Genomic DNA, 15265 nt, shown 5'->3' with positions numbered 1-15265 from the left:
AACCCTCTGTTACTAAGTTAACAGAAACTATCTGGAATGCTCAAAGAAACATTCCAGTTGTACAGACCTAAACGTGTTTTCCCCTTGAACTACCTACATACAGGATTGTTTTAATTCCGTGATCTGCTCCTGGAACCTAAACTGGCAGCCAGAGAGAGAATTCGTGATAGTCTAGCTTTCTTTAAAAATGGAAATTATTTTCTTAGCCTTAAAGTATTTTAATCTAAAATCCACAAATAATTTTAATTTAACCACAATTTAAAATTTTGTATCGATACCCTGTTGCTTTTTATTTTATGCCTCTCTTGAATGGACACAAAACATAACAGCACTAACAATTTAAAACAAGCAAGCAAATAAATCAGAAAAAACATTTTTAACTATTCACCCAAAGAACATTAAATACATTTCCTTGATTAAATGGTTCACTGTAATCATGATTATCTGGATAATATCTGTGTGATAGCTTTTCTGAAAAACACATTAAATTTGGTGATTTATCTCTCAAAAGAAACTGATGACTTCAACATAACTACCATCAACATAACTAAAAATGAACCAGTACAAGAATGGAAATTACCACATCACTTTTAATGAGGATTTTTAAAAACACTTTTCTTTTGACTAGTCCTTCAACTTCCCTTAGTTTCTTTTGTATCCATAGAAACACAAACCAGCAATGCAAGATACAGTGATTTCTTTGGGATGGAAAGCCTGCAGTGCCAGTAAGAGAATAGTGTGTAGACTCCCGTTCCCCAAGACTGGCAGGCTCACAGCTTATTGGGCAACTTAGGAATGTTGTCCACTGTTCACCAGAAAGAAATTCTTTGGATCCACAGTAGAAAGCTCATCATCTAAGCAGCAAATCTCTTACCCAGTAGAATGGACTGAACAACAGGCATCCTTTTCCCTAGAAATCCTACCTAGGAGAGCAACTCTGTCAAGAGAAAGTCCAACCCTACAATGGGTTTTCTTTTGGTTTTAAACATGTCCACCTCTAACAGATATCATAATTCTAACAAAACTGAGAGATTCCAACTGAAGTCTACCAGATACAAAAGCCTCTTCATGTTTACTGATTCCCCCAACGGGAAATAAGCTCCTGGAGAGTCCAAAGTCTGTGTCACTCTTTTGCTTTACTACCTGGCCCTGTGACCCTGGTCACGATATTTTCTGAATTAACAGCGTACTATGAATATTTTCAGGTTGGAAAATGATAAGCACCACAGGCTCATTACTGCTAATTTCTGAAAACTTCCCTAAATTATTTCAGGATGAAAGTACTTAGTAACATTATTAGTTATGTCATATCAATGAGTATCTTTTTCAGAACTCAGAAGCAAACACATTTGGTTCACTTTAATAAACTTTTCCCATGTCCCCAGTTTGTATGTAGACTTGTGTTAAGTACTGTGATTGATACATCAGAAATAGAAGAGCTCAGTCAGACAGCCGGAGATGCTTCTGGAAGTACCAGCATGATGGCTGCCCAAGGAGAACCCCAAGTCCAGTTCAAACTTGTGTTGGCAGGCAATGGTAGTACCAGAAAAACTATGTTCATGAAACATCATCAGACTGAATTTGAGAAGTATGGAGCCACCCTGGGTGTTGAGGTCCATCCCTTCATGTTCCATACCAGCAGAGGACCTACTAAGTTCAATGTATGGGATACGGCTCATCAGGAGAAATCTGGTGGGCTGAGATGGCTGTGACGTCCAAGCCCAGGGTGCCACTGTAATATTTGATGTAACGCCAAGGATTACTTACAAGAATGTGCCTAACTGGCATAGAGATCTGGTCCGAGGGTGTGAAAACATGCCAATGTGCTATGTGGGTGTGTGGCCATGTCTGCTGCTGCCCCACCAGTGGCGGACACGGAGCCAGCTCAGCCAGCACAGGAAGAGCACGAGCCGGAGGCTGCTCAAGACACCTGCACCCCGGGGTGAGAACAGTGACCCAAGAAGAATGGTAGCTGAAGCCCAGTGGCAGAAGTCTAGTTCTAGGATAACTGTCCTATGATGTCAGTGGTGCAACATGTCTGCCACTTTATGATACAGCCGAGCTGGACACGTGCTTAACCTTTGGATGCTGAAGGAGATGAATGGGCTTTGGAGTGAATGTGGTCGTTTAAAAAGTACCTTCGTTTTTTTGGACCTGCATATTTAGCTGTTTTGGAATGCAACCATACCCTCCTGAGTTTCAGATATGAGACTACTCTAATCCCATCACAATATCCAGTGGCGTAATCTCGTCTGTCACTGTCATTCCCATTCCTCTTCATTTAGAATCAGAGTAAAGTTGTATTTCAAATTAAAAAAAAAAAAGAGAGAGAGAGAGAAATGTAAGCTAGTCTCTAGCCTTCAAAAGCATTATATGTAGCTGACAGAAAGCAATATAAAATTTCAAGCCTCTTACTAAATTTTACTCAAGCAGTTGCACACTCAATGCTAAATTCTGGGTGAAGGGAGTAGGCAGAACTATGCCTTTGTGTATGTGTGTGTTTCATTTTGTGATTCCAGGATTCATTTGTGATTTTCCAATGGGTATTTATTCCATACTTTAGAATCTTAAGTTTTTATTCCCAAATTTACATTACTGAGTTAGATAAAGACATACACACACAAAGAACAAAAGCACTAGATCAAAAGGCCAAACCTAATAAAGGTTTAGAATACAGTGTTTGGAGGATATTACAGTGCATACATCTTCTAACTAAACCCAAGGCAGTTCCTGTATATATGGTAAGCTGGTGAAATGCCATCGTAAGGCCATCCATTTAGCTAATGATCTGCCTTGGTAAAATGGCACTTACAAACATATTTGTCAGCTGAACCTGGAGAATAGCTTGCCTTTTAAGAGCTTCCTGGGCGCCTGGCACAGCTGCATCTTCAATGTGAAGTGTGCCATTGAGATCCACCAAAACAGCTTTTAATGCACGGCGTGCTGCCATCCTTCATTCCCTAGGAGAGAGCAAATGAAATTAAAAATACAGTTTAGGAAACAATGGACAATTAAAAACTGGTAAGTCTTCAAAAATATCATTCATATCCAGAAAAATACTGCTTCATGTTAAGCTGATTCTTTTAGGAAAAAAAAATTGTTTTAAAAAATAAAAAAATCTAAAATTTGACCCATAGAACTTCTATAATGTTTGATTTTTCTTTTTTTTTTTTTTTTTTTTTTTTAAAGATTTTATTTATTTATTTGACAGAGAGAAATCACAAGTAGATAGAGAGGCAGGCAGAGAGAGAGAGAGAGAGAAGCAGGCTCCCCGCTGAGCAGAGAGCCCGATGCGGGACTCGATCCCAGGACCCTGAGATCATGACCTGAGCCGAAGGCAGCGGCTTAACCCACTGAGCCACCCAGGCGCCCTGTTTGATTTTTCTTAAAAAAAAAAAAATCTTGAATTAAAACCATAGGAAGGGGAATAATAAAAGAGAAGTTACTATTTACTTTCAGATTTCTTAAAATAATTCTTTGGTGGAACAATTCATTCAAAAATTTATTTTAAATATGAGCAAATGTACTCTGAAGAATGGGTGAATGGAAGCCTTAAATCATGGGCAAAATCTTTTTCATCTTTTACTATATATGATGAAAGTGCTGAGGGGCGCCTGGGTGGCTCACTCGGTTCAGTGTCCGACTCTTGACTTTGGCTCAGGTCATGATCTCAGGGTCGAGAGACAGGGCCGTGTCAGGCTCTGGTGGAGTCTGCTTGAGATTCTCTCCCCTTCTTCCTCTGCCCCTCCCTCTGCTTACATGCAGGTGTGCACACTCTCTTTCTATATATGAGTAAATTTTTAAAATCTTTAAAAAGAAAGGAAGGAAGGAAGGAAATGTTCTGCTTGCCCATCTCCACCATGATAGCCTGATATGGTATATGTAATCAAGGAGATATCAGTGTTCACAGGTCACTGAGAAGGAAATTTCAAGCTATAAAGTAATTTTAGTCAGGAGATGTTTCCCCTACCTTAACCACATTCAACTTTCCTTCTGCATTTTTTCCCCTTTAAAATTTTCTTATTATGAGCTACATCATATATACAAAGGCATATAAGGTATATGTACTGTTTAAAAATTACAGAGTGGATGAGAACAGTAGGGAAACTAAAGAGATGAGAATGGGACTTCATTTTTAGTTTTTTTAAGCTTATTCATTTTTTCTTCCATTTTTGTTTTTATAATAATAAAATATTTCCGACATACAAACAAGTATAAAAGACATCCCTCTATAATGTCCCCTGTGTACCTCCTTTATAGTCAACTGCTCTCTCCTCCACCAACTCCTGGCAACAATTGTTATTCTGTCCCTTGCTCCTTTTCAGAATGTCCTATCAATAAAATCATAGAATATGTAGCTTGTTGAGGTGGGCTTCTTTTACTTAGCAAAATGCATTTAAGATCCATCCACGTTTTTGCTAGAATCAATAAAGCTCATCCCTCTTGTTACTGAATAGTACCCCACAATGTGGATATACCACAGTTTATCCATTCTCTGGTTGTATTTTACCTTGGTCTCTTTGGTTTTCAGTGATCCTGAATAAAGCAGTTATAAACATTCATGCACAGGTTTTTAGTATATGTGCCGCCGAAGCGAGCACCATGCACAGGTTTTTGCGTTAAGAGAAGTTTTCCATTTATTTGGGTAAATACCTAGGAGTGTGGTTGCTGGATCCTTTGGTAAGCCAAAGTTTCACCTTTAAAGGATGAAAAATATAGGTAATAAAGATATTTAAAAGATTATGTTACAGCTCTGAAACCAATTCCAAAAAAAAGATTCTAAATATATCTTGGGCAACGGCAGAAACTTGTAATCTCCTATGCTGACTCCTTTGAAAAGTAAATACGTATTTGTGGATGAATAAACTCTGGTATGCTTCTTTGCTTAAAAACAAACAAAAACAAACAAACAAAAAAAACAACTCGGGGCGCCTGGGTGGCTCAGTGGGTTGAGCCGCTGCCTTCGGCTCAGGTCATGATCTCAGGGTCCTGGGATCGAGTCCCGTATCGGGCTCTCTGCTCAGCAGGGAGCCTGCTTCCCTCTCTCTCTCTCTCTCTCTCTCTGCCTACTTGTAATCTCTCTCTGTCAAATAAATAAATAAAATCTTTAAAAAAAACAAAACAAAACAAAACAAAACAAAAACAACTCATTCTTGGACTTGGGCTTCCTATAATATAGCTGGCTAAGTGACCAAATTAATGCTCCAAATGAAACCTAACAATACTAGATTAACACACACACACACACACACACACACACACACACACACACACAAACACACACCCCTTGAATGACACAGGGGTTAGGGATGCTGACCCCTGCACAGCTGGATATCCAAGTATAATTTCTGACTCCACCAAAACTTAACTGCTTTAACAGACTGCTGTTGACCGGAAGCCTTATGAATAACATAAGCACTAGGTTAACACATATTTTGTATGTTGTATGTATTGTATATTGTATTTTTACAATAAAGTAAGCTAGAGAAGGAAATGTTAAGAAAATTGTAAGGAAGAGAAAATACATTTACAGTATTATACTGTATTTATGGAAATAAAGTCATGTAAGTGGACCAGCGCAGTTCAAACACATGCTGTTCAAGGGTGCATATGTATGTATATGTGTGTGCGTGTGTGCGCGCGCATGCGTGCATGTATGTAAAGCTTCAAGGAGTAAGGAAGAAAATAAGGATTTCTTAGATCTGAATAAAGTAACAAACCAGAAGATGAGCAGAATACCACAGCCTGTTTTGGCCCTAAGAGCATCTGCCCACACTAGGTTACCTTGAGTCCCCCAACTCCTTGGCCCCTTCAGGGAATACAAAATAAAACTCAGAGCCCACCTTTAGAAAGAGATCCTCCCAATCTAAGTGCAGAGCCTTCCCTGTAAGGATGAGCCAGAAATAAACCATCACTGGCACTCCCACTCCACCATCTCAGGCGACTACAAGAAAATCAACTGCTATGAAACTTGGACCAAAGAGTGAAAGGAAGAAAATGCTACAGAGAATGTGGAAACATAAGCCAGCCCTGGACCCAGTCTGCAGACTAAACTCACATCATCGAAGGTAAGTCCTCAGAGAACCTTCAAGATTTTAATTAGAATGACCTTGACTAGCAGGTGCCTGCTGAAGCAAATGCAAATCCTCCCCAAGATATGACTTTCAGCCCAAACAGCAAAGAAATCCCACAAATCAAATAAAATAAAATTCTAAGCACAATGAGCACGTAACCTAAAGAAACAAGGACCATAAGGGAGAAGAACCTGCAGAAACAACCGAGCATAAAGCTGTCCTGTAAGGGCTCCTGTGATAAATGTGATTATCAGACAAATCCACTGGATAAGGCCTGCAAGTTTAATGAATAAAAGACTGAAAATCTGTGCAAAACAGACTGAGAAAGCCCAACGCATTCCAAGCAAAATAAAAAGAAGTCCATTATCTAAACTGCTGTATACTGAAAGCAAAGAAAAAGATCCTGAAGGCAGCCACGGGAAAAGATACATTACTTTCAAAGACCCAAGAGACTGATTGATAGCTGACTTCACACTAGCAACGATGACAACCAAAACACATTAGAATAGTATTTTCAGTGTGCTGAAAGAAAATAACTGCCCATCTAGTAACATATAATAAAAAATTCATTACCAAATTGGGGTTATCCTATTAATACTAGGTTGGTTTAAATTAGAAAACCAATCACTGTATTTACCACATGAACAAATGAAAGAAGTAAAATAATGTCTGATCATATCAATTCATGCAAAAAAAGCATTTGATAAAACTCAGCACCTATACATACTAAAATACTCTAAGCAACATAAAAATGGCAGGCAACTTCTACAAGCTGATAAAGACTAACTACAAAAGCCTACAGCCAACATTAGACTTATCAGTAATACTGGAAACATCTTAGAGATAAGAATAACACAAGGATGTTACTAAGACCACTTCCACTTAACAGTGTAAATCATATCCTAGTTAGTGTAGTCAGGCAAGAAAAACAAGGTATAAGAACTGGAAAAGAGAAAACTATTGCTATTCATACATGTTATGAGTGTATATACAAAAATTTAAGATGTTGAACCAGCAGGAAAGTATAGCAATTAATATTAAAAATCATTATCATTTCTATGTCACTAAAAATATTTAGAAAACAAATTTAAAAATATTACTTGCAACAGTGTCATAAAATGTAAAGTAACCAGGAAAGTCTAATGATGTCGACATTTTTAGGTCAAAATTTAAAAACTTCAATGAAAGCCACAAAAAATGAGTTAAATATATAGATGTACCATTTTCATGGATTAAAAGACCCAATATTGTAAAGATGTCAGTTTTCCCTGTAATGATCTATTTAGGCTCAGGGCAATTTAAATCATTATCTCAAAGAATATTTTGTGGAACTTGGTAAGCTGATTCTAAAAGCTAGACATCAGTGCAAATGGCCAGAGATAACCAACATACTTCAGCCAAGACTGGAGAAGAAAAAGAAGGTGGGACCTTGCTTTACTTAATATACAAATTTGATTAATGAGGTCTCATAATTAGTTAAGATGTTGTGGTATTAGCACATAAGGAGACAAAGTAATCACCGGAACAGAAGAGAGAATCCAGAAAAAGACCCCCATCCCATGTGTAGAAACCGGACATGACAGAGGTAATTCCAGATACATGAAGAAAGAATGATGTGGTCAACAAAATGGTGTCAGAAAAAATTAAACTGCACTCCCATATAGCACCACACACAATTTTTTCCCAGGTAGATTAAATGACTGCATGTTTACGGCAAAACTGTAAAACTTTTAGATAGAATATCTTCATGACTTGAGAATCGGAATGGCTTTTTATTAAGCTACAAAAAGCACCGGGGAGCCTGGGTGGCTCAGTCGGTTAAGCTTTTGCCTTCGGCTCAGGTCATAATCCCAGCGTCCTGGGATTGAGCCCCACATAGGGCTCCCTCCTCAATGGAAAGCCTGCTATTCCCTCTCCCACTCCCCTTGCTTGTGTTCCCTCTCTTGCTGTGTCTCTCTCTGTCAAATAAGTAATAAATAAAATCTTAGGAAAAAAAAAGATATAAAAAGCACCAACCATAAAGGAAAAGGCAGATAAATTCAATTACTGGAAAAGAGTTTTTAAAAGTACTGGAAAGAGAGAAAAAGAGTGAAAACATACAGAATGAAAAACAAATTTTCTCTACATGTGAGGAATGACCAAAATCCAGAAAATATTAAGACAAACAACCAGTAGAAAAATGGGCAACATCTGTACTCAATAAAAAATGTTAACTCTGAAGGTAATAAAGAACAAAATATAAACAAGACTGGACAGACAACAAAAGAATTGCAGTTAAAAAAAACAACAAAGAAAAAAACCTGTACAGCTAGAGCCAGCAAATGGTCATAATAAATACTGATAATATTAATCCTTATTGAAGTATCCACGTGGGCTTAATGTTACCAAAGCATTTTAAAAGGCTATTTTTGCTTTCATCAGTTCCACAGAACATAACTTTTAAATCCTAAAATGCTCTCTGGAGCATTACATATCTGAGAGTGACTGACAGGTCTAGAAGAAAAAAACAAAACAAAACAAAACAAAACTGAGATGCCCCACTCAAACCTCAAAACACACTTCCTTAATTAGTCCCAGTATAGGTCATGGCCACTTCTGCCATGACCTCGTCTGAACCCCTATAATACTTGTTAGTTGATCTACAGGTCAGTATTTGATAAAATATAATTGTAAAATACATGTGTCACCTCCAAAGAACAGGCAAAGGCTTTGGAAGTAGTCCATGTCTTTTTTCTTGGGTCCATGTCCCACCGTCTCCCATAGTTTGAACAGGTTATAGGAGATTTAACTTAGAAAGCCATCAATAGCTGATAATGAATGGCCCATATTCAGTGCAGAGAAGAAAAGTAAATTCTCTCTCATGCCAAAAGGAACTTTTCAAGATACTTCAGAAGGACATCTCCTTTTGAATATTGTGGTGCATCTCAGGACAGCAAGCCCTCTTTACCCTCCAAGCTGCTCTTTCCTACAATCCTTATGAGGGAATGGCCATCCCAGCAATCCAGACGTAGCCACCAGCCTCTCCCACTCCTTCCTCCCACTCAATCAAATGCCAAGTCACCTCAGCTCTGCCTCTTTTGAATCCACTCACTTCTCTCCATAATTACTAAAACGATCTTGGTTTTTTTATTTTTTTTTTTTAAAGATTTTATTTATTTATTTGACAGACAGAGATCACAAGTAGGCAGAGAGGCAGACAGAGATGGGAAAAGCAGGCTCCCTGCCAAGCAGAGAGCCTGATGCGGTGCTCAATCCCAGGACCCTGGGACCATGACCTGAGCCGAAGGCAGAGACTTTAACCCACTGAGCCACCCAGGCACCCCATAAAACGATCTTGGTTTTGAAACTACGTCTCATCTAGCCTATTTGAACAACTCCCTAAGTGTCTTCTTTGCTTCAAATCTTATTTCTAGCCCCAAATCCGCTACCTGAAGCGAAGTAGTTTAGCGAAGTCCAAGAACAAAGGGGGTGCACATGGCTGGGTTTGAATGTCAGCTCACTAGCTGTGTGAACCTGGGCAACTTTCTTAACCTTTCAGCCTCCGGCTCTTCATTACTAAAGTACAAAGAATTACACCTAACTCTAGGGGTTGACAGGTCAATTACAGAAAGTAACACGTGTTGTGAACACTGCTGTGCACACAGAAAGGCTGTGTTAAGTATGTGGGGGGAGGGGAGAGAATCTGAGGCACACGTCAAGGCCAACAGAAATCACAGGATACATATGACACAAAGTCCTAAAGCCTCAGAATAAACTGAGAATTTGAGAAAACATTTTCTACCAAACCAAGTCTATACTTTGGCATATCATTCAAATCTTGAATAAATATTTAAGACAAGAGTTTTCAACAAACCATTTTCTCCTGCGAAGTTGGGGCTTTTCAGGATATGCCTCCTAGACCTCCTGGGGAATACTAACTCTCTTTTCTTCCCTATGTATTTCTGGTGAAAAAGTCTGGAACCATTGTATGCACTCCATAAATGACACTAGTTTTCAGTCACCATCCAGTTAAAAATCTTCCAGTTGGGGGAGCCTGGGTGGCTCAGTCCTTAAGCGTCTGCCTCAGGATCAGGTCAAGGTCCCAGGGTCCCGAGATCCAATCCCACACGGGGCTGCCAGCTCTGCGGGATGCCTGCTTCTCCTCTCCCATTCTTCCTGCTTGTGTTCCCTCTCCTCTGTCTCTGTCAATAAGTAAATCTTAAAACAAACAAACAAACAAACAAACAAAAAAACTTCCAGTTGCTCTGCAAGGTCCTCAGGGAAAAGTCTTAACAATGAACCCTGCTGTGAGGAGCCCTGGGTTCACCTCTCCAACTCCTTCCCCTCTACTCGACGCCCAAGTTCCACAGCACTGCAGGAGGCTACCAGCCCTATACTCTACCTCCCTCATCGCTGGACTTTGGAAATCCTTTTGTTTTCTGACTTCTACCACACCTGTCCCCTACATCCTCCTTTCTCCTGGACAACTGCAGTTTATAGGTCTCAGATTAGCATCCTTTCCTCTGGCATTCCCGAGTGCAACTCCTTTCGCCCAAGGACGGGCCAGGAGCTCCTAGCTTGCTCCTATCACTCCACTTATCACTCGGTCCAAAGTGTTAAGCTCTATGAGGAAAGGAGCTGTTGTGGCCTTTTCCGCGGCACTACTGACCGCTCAATATGGGCTTGTGAGTTAACCCAATTCATGAATCCCGGTCTCAGCTGACCGGGAGGATTCCAGGAACAAAGGTCTTTCAGCACTAACAACTGCGAGCTCCTCCACCTCCTGGATGGAGGGCCTCAGGACTGGTCACTGCACTCCGCCCCACTGCAAAATCCAGGACCTGGCCAGACTGACCGGAAGGGACATCAGCTTCGAAAAACAGTCCAGGGGGAAGGTCCCGTGGGATGTCTACCACACCAGAATCGCGATGTGCTCCAGGACTACAAACAGCCCCGCACCACCACGGCCCCCAAGCCCCGCGGCCCCACGGAAGCGCTCGGAGCCTCACTCCGCGCATGCGCGCCGGCCCAGCGGCCACGGGAATCGCCCCCGCCCGGAGGGGTGGGACCGTCATCTCAGAGCGCGAGCGCGGGTTGGTCCGCGGCCCAGGAGGGGGGTGGCCTGGAGACGCACCCAGCATTTCACAAAGAAACGCAGCCTTCGCACGGGTGGGAAGTCGCCCGTCCCAGAGCGGCTCCTCACCCCTGCTCCGCACGCCGTCCTCAGCAAAAGCCCCGCTACCAGGAAAGTCAGCACAACCCTGCCGTCCGCAACGTCCTCAAGGCCAGTCCAGGCAAGCAAGCAGCCGCTAGACGCCGGAAACTGGGCCGACAGCCGCACCGGAAGTCCCGTCTCTCCCCTGTCCAACTCCGCCCCATCCGCCCTTGGCTGCTTCCGGGTTGCGGGCCCTCACTCTAGAGTGTAGGCTTGCTCCTTGCCACTTTGGAGGTATAAAAATTGTTCTTAAGACCCGCTCCCTGAAGGGCACGGCCTGCTTAGCCCCAAGTGTGATAAACGAAACCTCTGTCTTCGCTCAGCAGCTCTTTACCCTTCTGCAGCCCCATTGGTGAACCAAGTACTGAGTACCTTTCTTTGCCGCCACCCTCTCTCGCTGCACCACTTCATGCCCATTCTCGAGGTGTAACTTGGAAGTTAACTCCGTGATGCTTTCTGTGAAATATCCGATCTCTTAAGTCATTTTATGCTTTGCTACTTGAATAGCATCTGGCATTTGCAGCTGTGTTAACCCCTACCTCAGGCAACGAGGTTCCTCTTTTCCTACATCAGCTGTTCCAAAACCTTAAGCTGCCAACTCTCCCATCCTGCCTCTCATTAGAGAGCAACCCCAGGCCTTGCCTATCGTCCCTAGTGGAGCAGTATCTTGAGGTGGCGTGTAACCATCTCCCTCACTGCTCCTCTCCCACGCACCTACTGGGAGTCTCTGATCCACATTGGCTGCCTTCAAATAAGTAAAACTTCTTGAGTGCAGATGTGGTCATCTTATGCATTCTCTATGAAAACGACTAAATGAAAAACTTTCTGGAGCAGTCTGACTTAGTAGGATACACACTCTGGTTTGTACATATGGAACTCCTTGCCTGGGGGCTACCAGAACCCATCCAACACCCCCTCTGCCCAGGGCTGCAGTCTATGTTGTGAGCTAGAACACGTTCTCTGGACTAGCAACCCTCTACTTTTCCTCCCCACTCGGTCTGAAGGTTGTTTTTGTTTTATTCATATTTATTAAGTCTGTTTTTTATGTAAGGGCATACTTGGTTAAAGGAAAAGGAATCTGCTCCTAGTTTGCCCTTCAGAACTAAGAGCTGCGAACTAAAACAGCACTGAAGGATTTTAAGCAAGTGCGTAATGTTAAGACTTGCATTTTTCTAAATACTCTGGCTGCAGTATGGAGAATGGATGGGAGAGGGACCAAATTGTACAGGAGACCAGGTAAGCTACTGCAGGGCTACAAGAGCAATTCTTGCACTAAATTGTGGGGAAACAAAGCAGACAAATTCAGGAGATCTTAGGAGGTAAAACAGAAATTATTAGAGATTGAATTGGTAAGGGAGAGGTAGGCATCAAGATAACTACTAAGGGGGCACCTGGAGGGCTCAGTCGTTAAGTACCTGCCTTCAGCTCAGGTCATGACCCCAGAGTCCTGGGATCGAGGCCATCCGGCTCCCTGCCCAGCAGGAAGCCTGCTTCTCCCTCACCCACTCCCCCTGCTTGTGTTCACTCTCTTGTTGTGTCTCGTTCTGTGAAATAACTAATCTTTTAAAAAAAAGGTAACTACTAACTTTCAGGCTTGGGCAGTTTGGTAGTGTAAGTGATGGTGTCAGTGACTATAATGTGGCATGACTGAACAGGACTAATGGCTTCCTTCTTGACTCGAGTGCTTTTGCTTGCCAAAGGCCAAGATGAGTCAAGAGGGATGGGATGTCTAAACAGATGGTGACTAAACTCATGGAGTGAGCATTGCATCATGTACAGAACTGTCAAATCGCTGTTATACACCTGAAATTAACATTACACACCAACTATACTTCAATACTGAAAAAAAATTTTCAGTTATTGACAAAAAAGGAAAAAGGAGGGGCTGAATTTGGAAAAGATAAAGATGGTACTAAAACACAAAGGGGGAGTAAAGAAAGCAGTGTCAGAACTGAAACAAAAACAGCAGGATTCCACAACTCACCTTGAGCGATACCCTTGGACACTGGCCATTATGCGTCTGAAGTCCTTGCACAGAATGTTTTCACAATATCTGACATCTAATGACCAATCAGGAGCCAAGAAAAATTTCAGCAAAAAAGAATCCCATTTTGCTTAGTATCAAAATTTTATTGGTAATAACTTTGAAACTATGAGGCACCGAGAAAGTAATTTATTTCACTAAAAACATTTACTTTGGGAGAACATCTCTTTGGTTGAGGTACACCTAGCATCAAAGGTTAGTGACCTGGAAAAGGTATACATATAAAAATCACCTGGAGCAGATTTCTGTTCTGAAATAATTCTTGACCAGTTTTACAGATGAAACAACAGAAAACAATTGAGGTCTTAGGAAGTTTGTCTTAAGTCATGATAAAAGGTTTTGCTCAACATGTTACAAATATCCTGCCTCCCACTCTTTTTACTACTCAAATATATTGCTTTCTCTCAAGTCCCTTGATGAGTACCTATACACTCAAGTGATAGCATATACCAGTATACTACAGATCACACTTCCTCCTCTAAAGCTGGGATTTTTTTTTTTAAGATACTCATTTTAACTATGTTTTCAAAAACTTGGGGGAGTTTTGGGGAAGGACCTTAGAAAGGATGACAAGAGTGGGGTGGAGGTTAAACAATGGGCCTTTGCATCCCTGTTTCAACTAGAAATAAGTAGGCTGCTCTCATCTGTTTCAAATAGTGGGGCATTATAGTTCTGTGTTATCCCTTTTGAAATCTGGTTCTACCATTAATAATCAATACTTGAAAACAACTGTATTTAACTAAGGATCAGGGTATACGTTTGGTTAACATCTACACTTGAGCCAAGATCCTTCATGAGATAGGTCAGAGGAATATAGACACAAGGTCAGCATACATTAGGACCATAAACATCATGGAGATTTGGAATCTAGAATGATCACCAACTGTTAACGAGAATGGCAAGGGGGAGGATGTGGGCAGGCAAGCAGACACTGAAGTTACTGTCAACTAAGTAAGATACCGTGGTTACCGAATCTCTGCTCTGGGGACATCAGGGCTACCCTGCGAAAGCTTACAGACCTTCAGGCACTGAAGCTAGCATTGTGTTAAGTGGCCTCCAGAGATGACAGATTTTGAGATTCAGTGCTTCAGTTTCCTCAGACCCACTTTGCTACACAATACTCTGATCCTGCCGTGCTACGACTGCTCTCCACTGGAGTCTGAACTCGGACAGTATCCTGCCACTAAATGAGCATGAAGGTGTGCTGTGAAGTTTTACAAGAAAATGGCATCAGGCCAAGGTCTCTTTTCTTTCCTTTAAAAATTCTGAATGGTCTGTGGAGAAATGGGAGTGCTCTCAATTAACTGCATGTATTGAACCTGTTCAATAACTTAAACTTGGACGCATGAATCGGATCTTTGTAAGGCCAAAGAACATTGCTTCTAGCTGCTAAATATGTTAGTTACTCACATGAGCCAGATAATCAACTAAGAATCCCTGGTACATCTCTTTGGTTCAACTGCAAGCCTGCAGCCCAGAGATCATCTATCTCTAATTCAGGCATGGCCAATAGGCATTCAGTACCTGCTCCAAAGTTTTAGAAGTAACGTAGTCATAGAAGAGAAGTTGCTCTTGAGTCTCCTTGATGTAATCAGCAATTCAGTTAACTCACTGAAGGAAAAAAAAGTGACTGTAATGTTTACTTTCATTAAATCTGTGCTCTGTGATTTTATAGCAAAGAAATGAGATTAATTCAATTAACACTGACAGGTAAGGTACAAAAACAAGTACTTGACTTGGAAATTTAACTTTATTTACAAATGTTCTCCTATAAACAAAGATGCCAATCTATTCCTTTAAACTATTGTAACTGGTAGTTTTCAGAAAAAAACATTTACATAATTTTAATCTTCCTGCATAAACTGTATTATGGGATGAGCAAATATGGAATGGTCTAAGAATATAAAAACAAAACGAAGACTTATCTAACATGAATCTCTTCTGACAGACAGA

General features: G+C 41.1%; 1 protein-coding gene across 7 annotated transcripts in view; it reads right to left on the bottom strand.

Moving 5' to 3' along the window:
• HDHD2 (haloacid dehalogenase like hydrolase domain containing 2) overlaps nt 1-11397 on the bottom strand; it is a 35808-nt gene extending 24411 nt beyond the window's left edge. Inside the window, exons 1-3 of one of the 7 annotated variants that reach the window (XM_059139198.1) lie at nt 11257-11396; nt 9928-10271; nt 2850-2960 (exon numbers count right to left, since the gene is read on the bottom strand). In XM_059139198.1, the coding sequence (XP_058995181.1) occupies nt 2850-2950 (101 nt within the window). In that variant the 5' untranslated portion in view covers nt 2951-2960; nt 9928-10271; nt 11257-11396. Of the gene's footprint in view, nt 1-2812; nt 2961-4653; nt 4698-9927; nt 10272-10908; nt 11077-11187 lie in introns of those variants that run through there. The other 6 variants (XM_059139196.1, XM_059139199.1, XM_059139195.1 and 3 more) reach the window with 6 other exon arrangements.
• Between the last annotated feature and the right edge of the window lie 3868 nt (nt 11398-15265).

The sequence above is a fragment of the Mustela lutreola genome, chromosome 11 (assembly GCF_030435805.1).
Source record: "Mustela lutreola isolate mMusLut2 chromosome 11, mMusLut2.pri, whole genome shotgun sequence".
Taxonomy (NCBI): domain Eukaryota; kingdom Metazoa; phylum Chordata; class Mammalia; order Carnivora; family Mustelidae; genus Mustela; species Mustela lutreola.
This window is presented reverse-complemented; position numbering and strand designations above follow the sequence as displayed.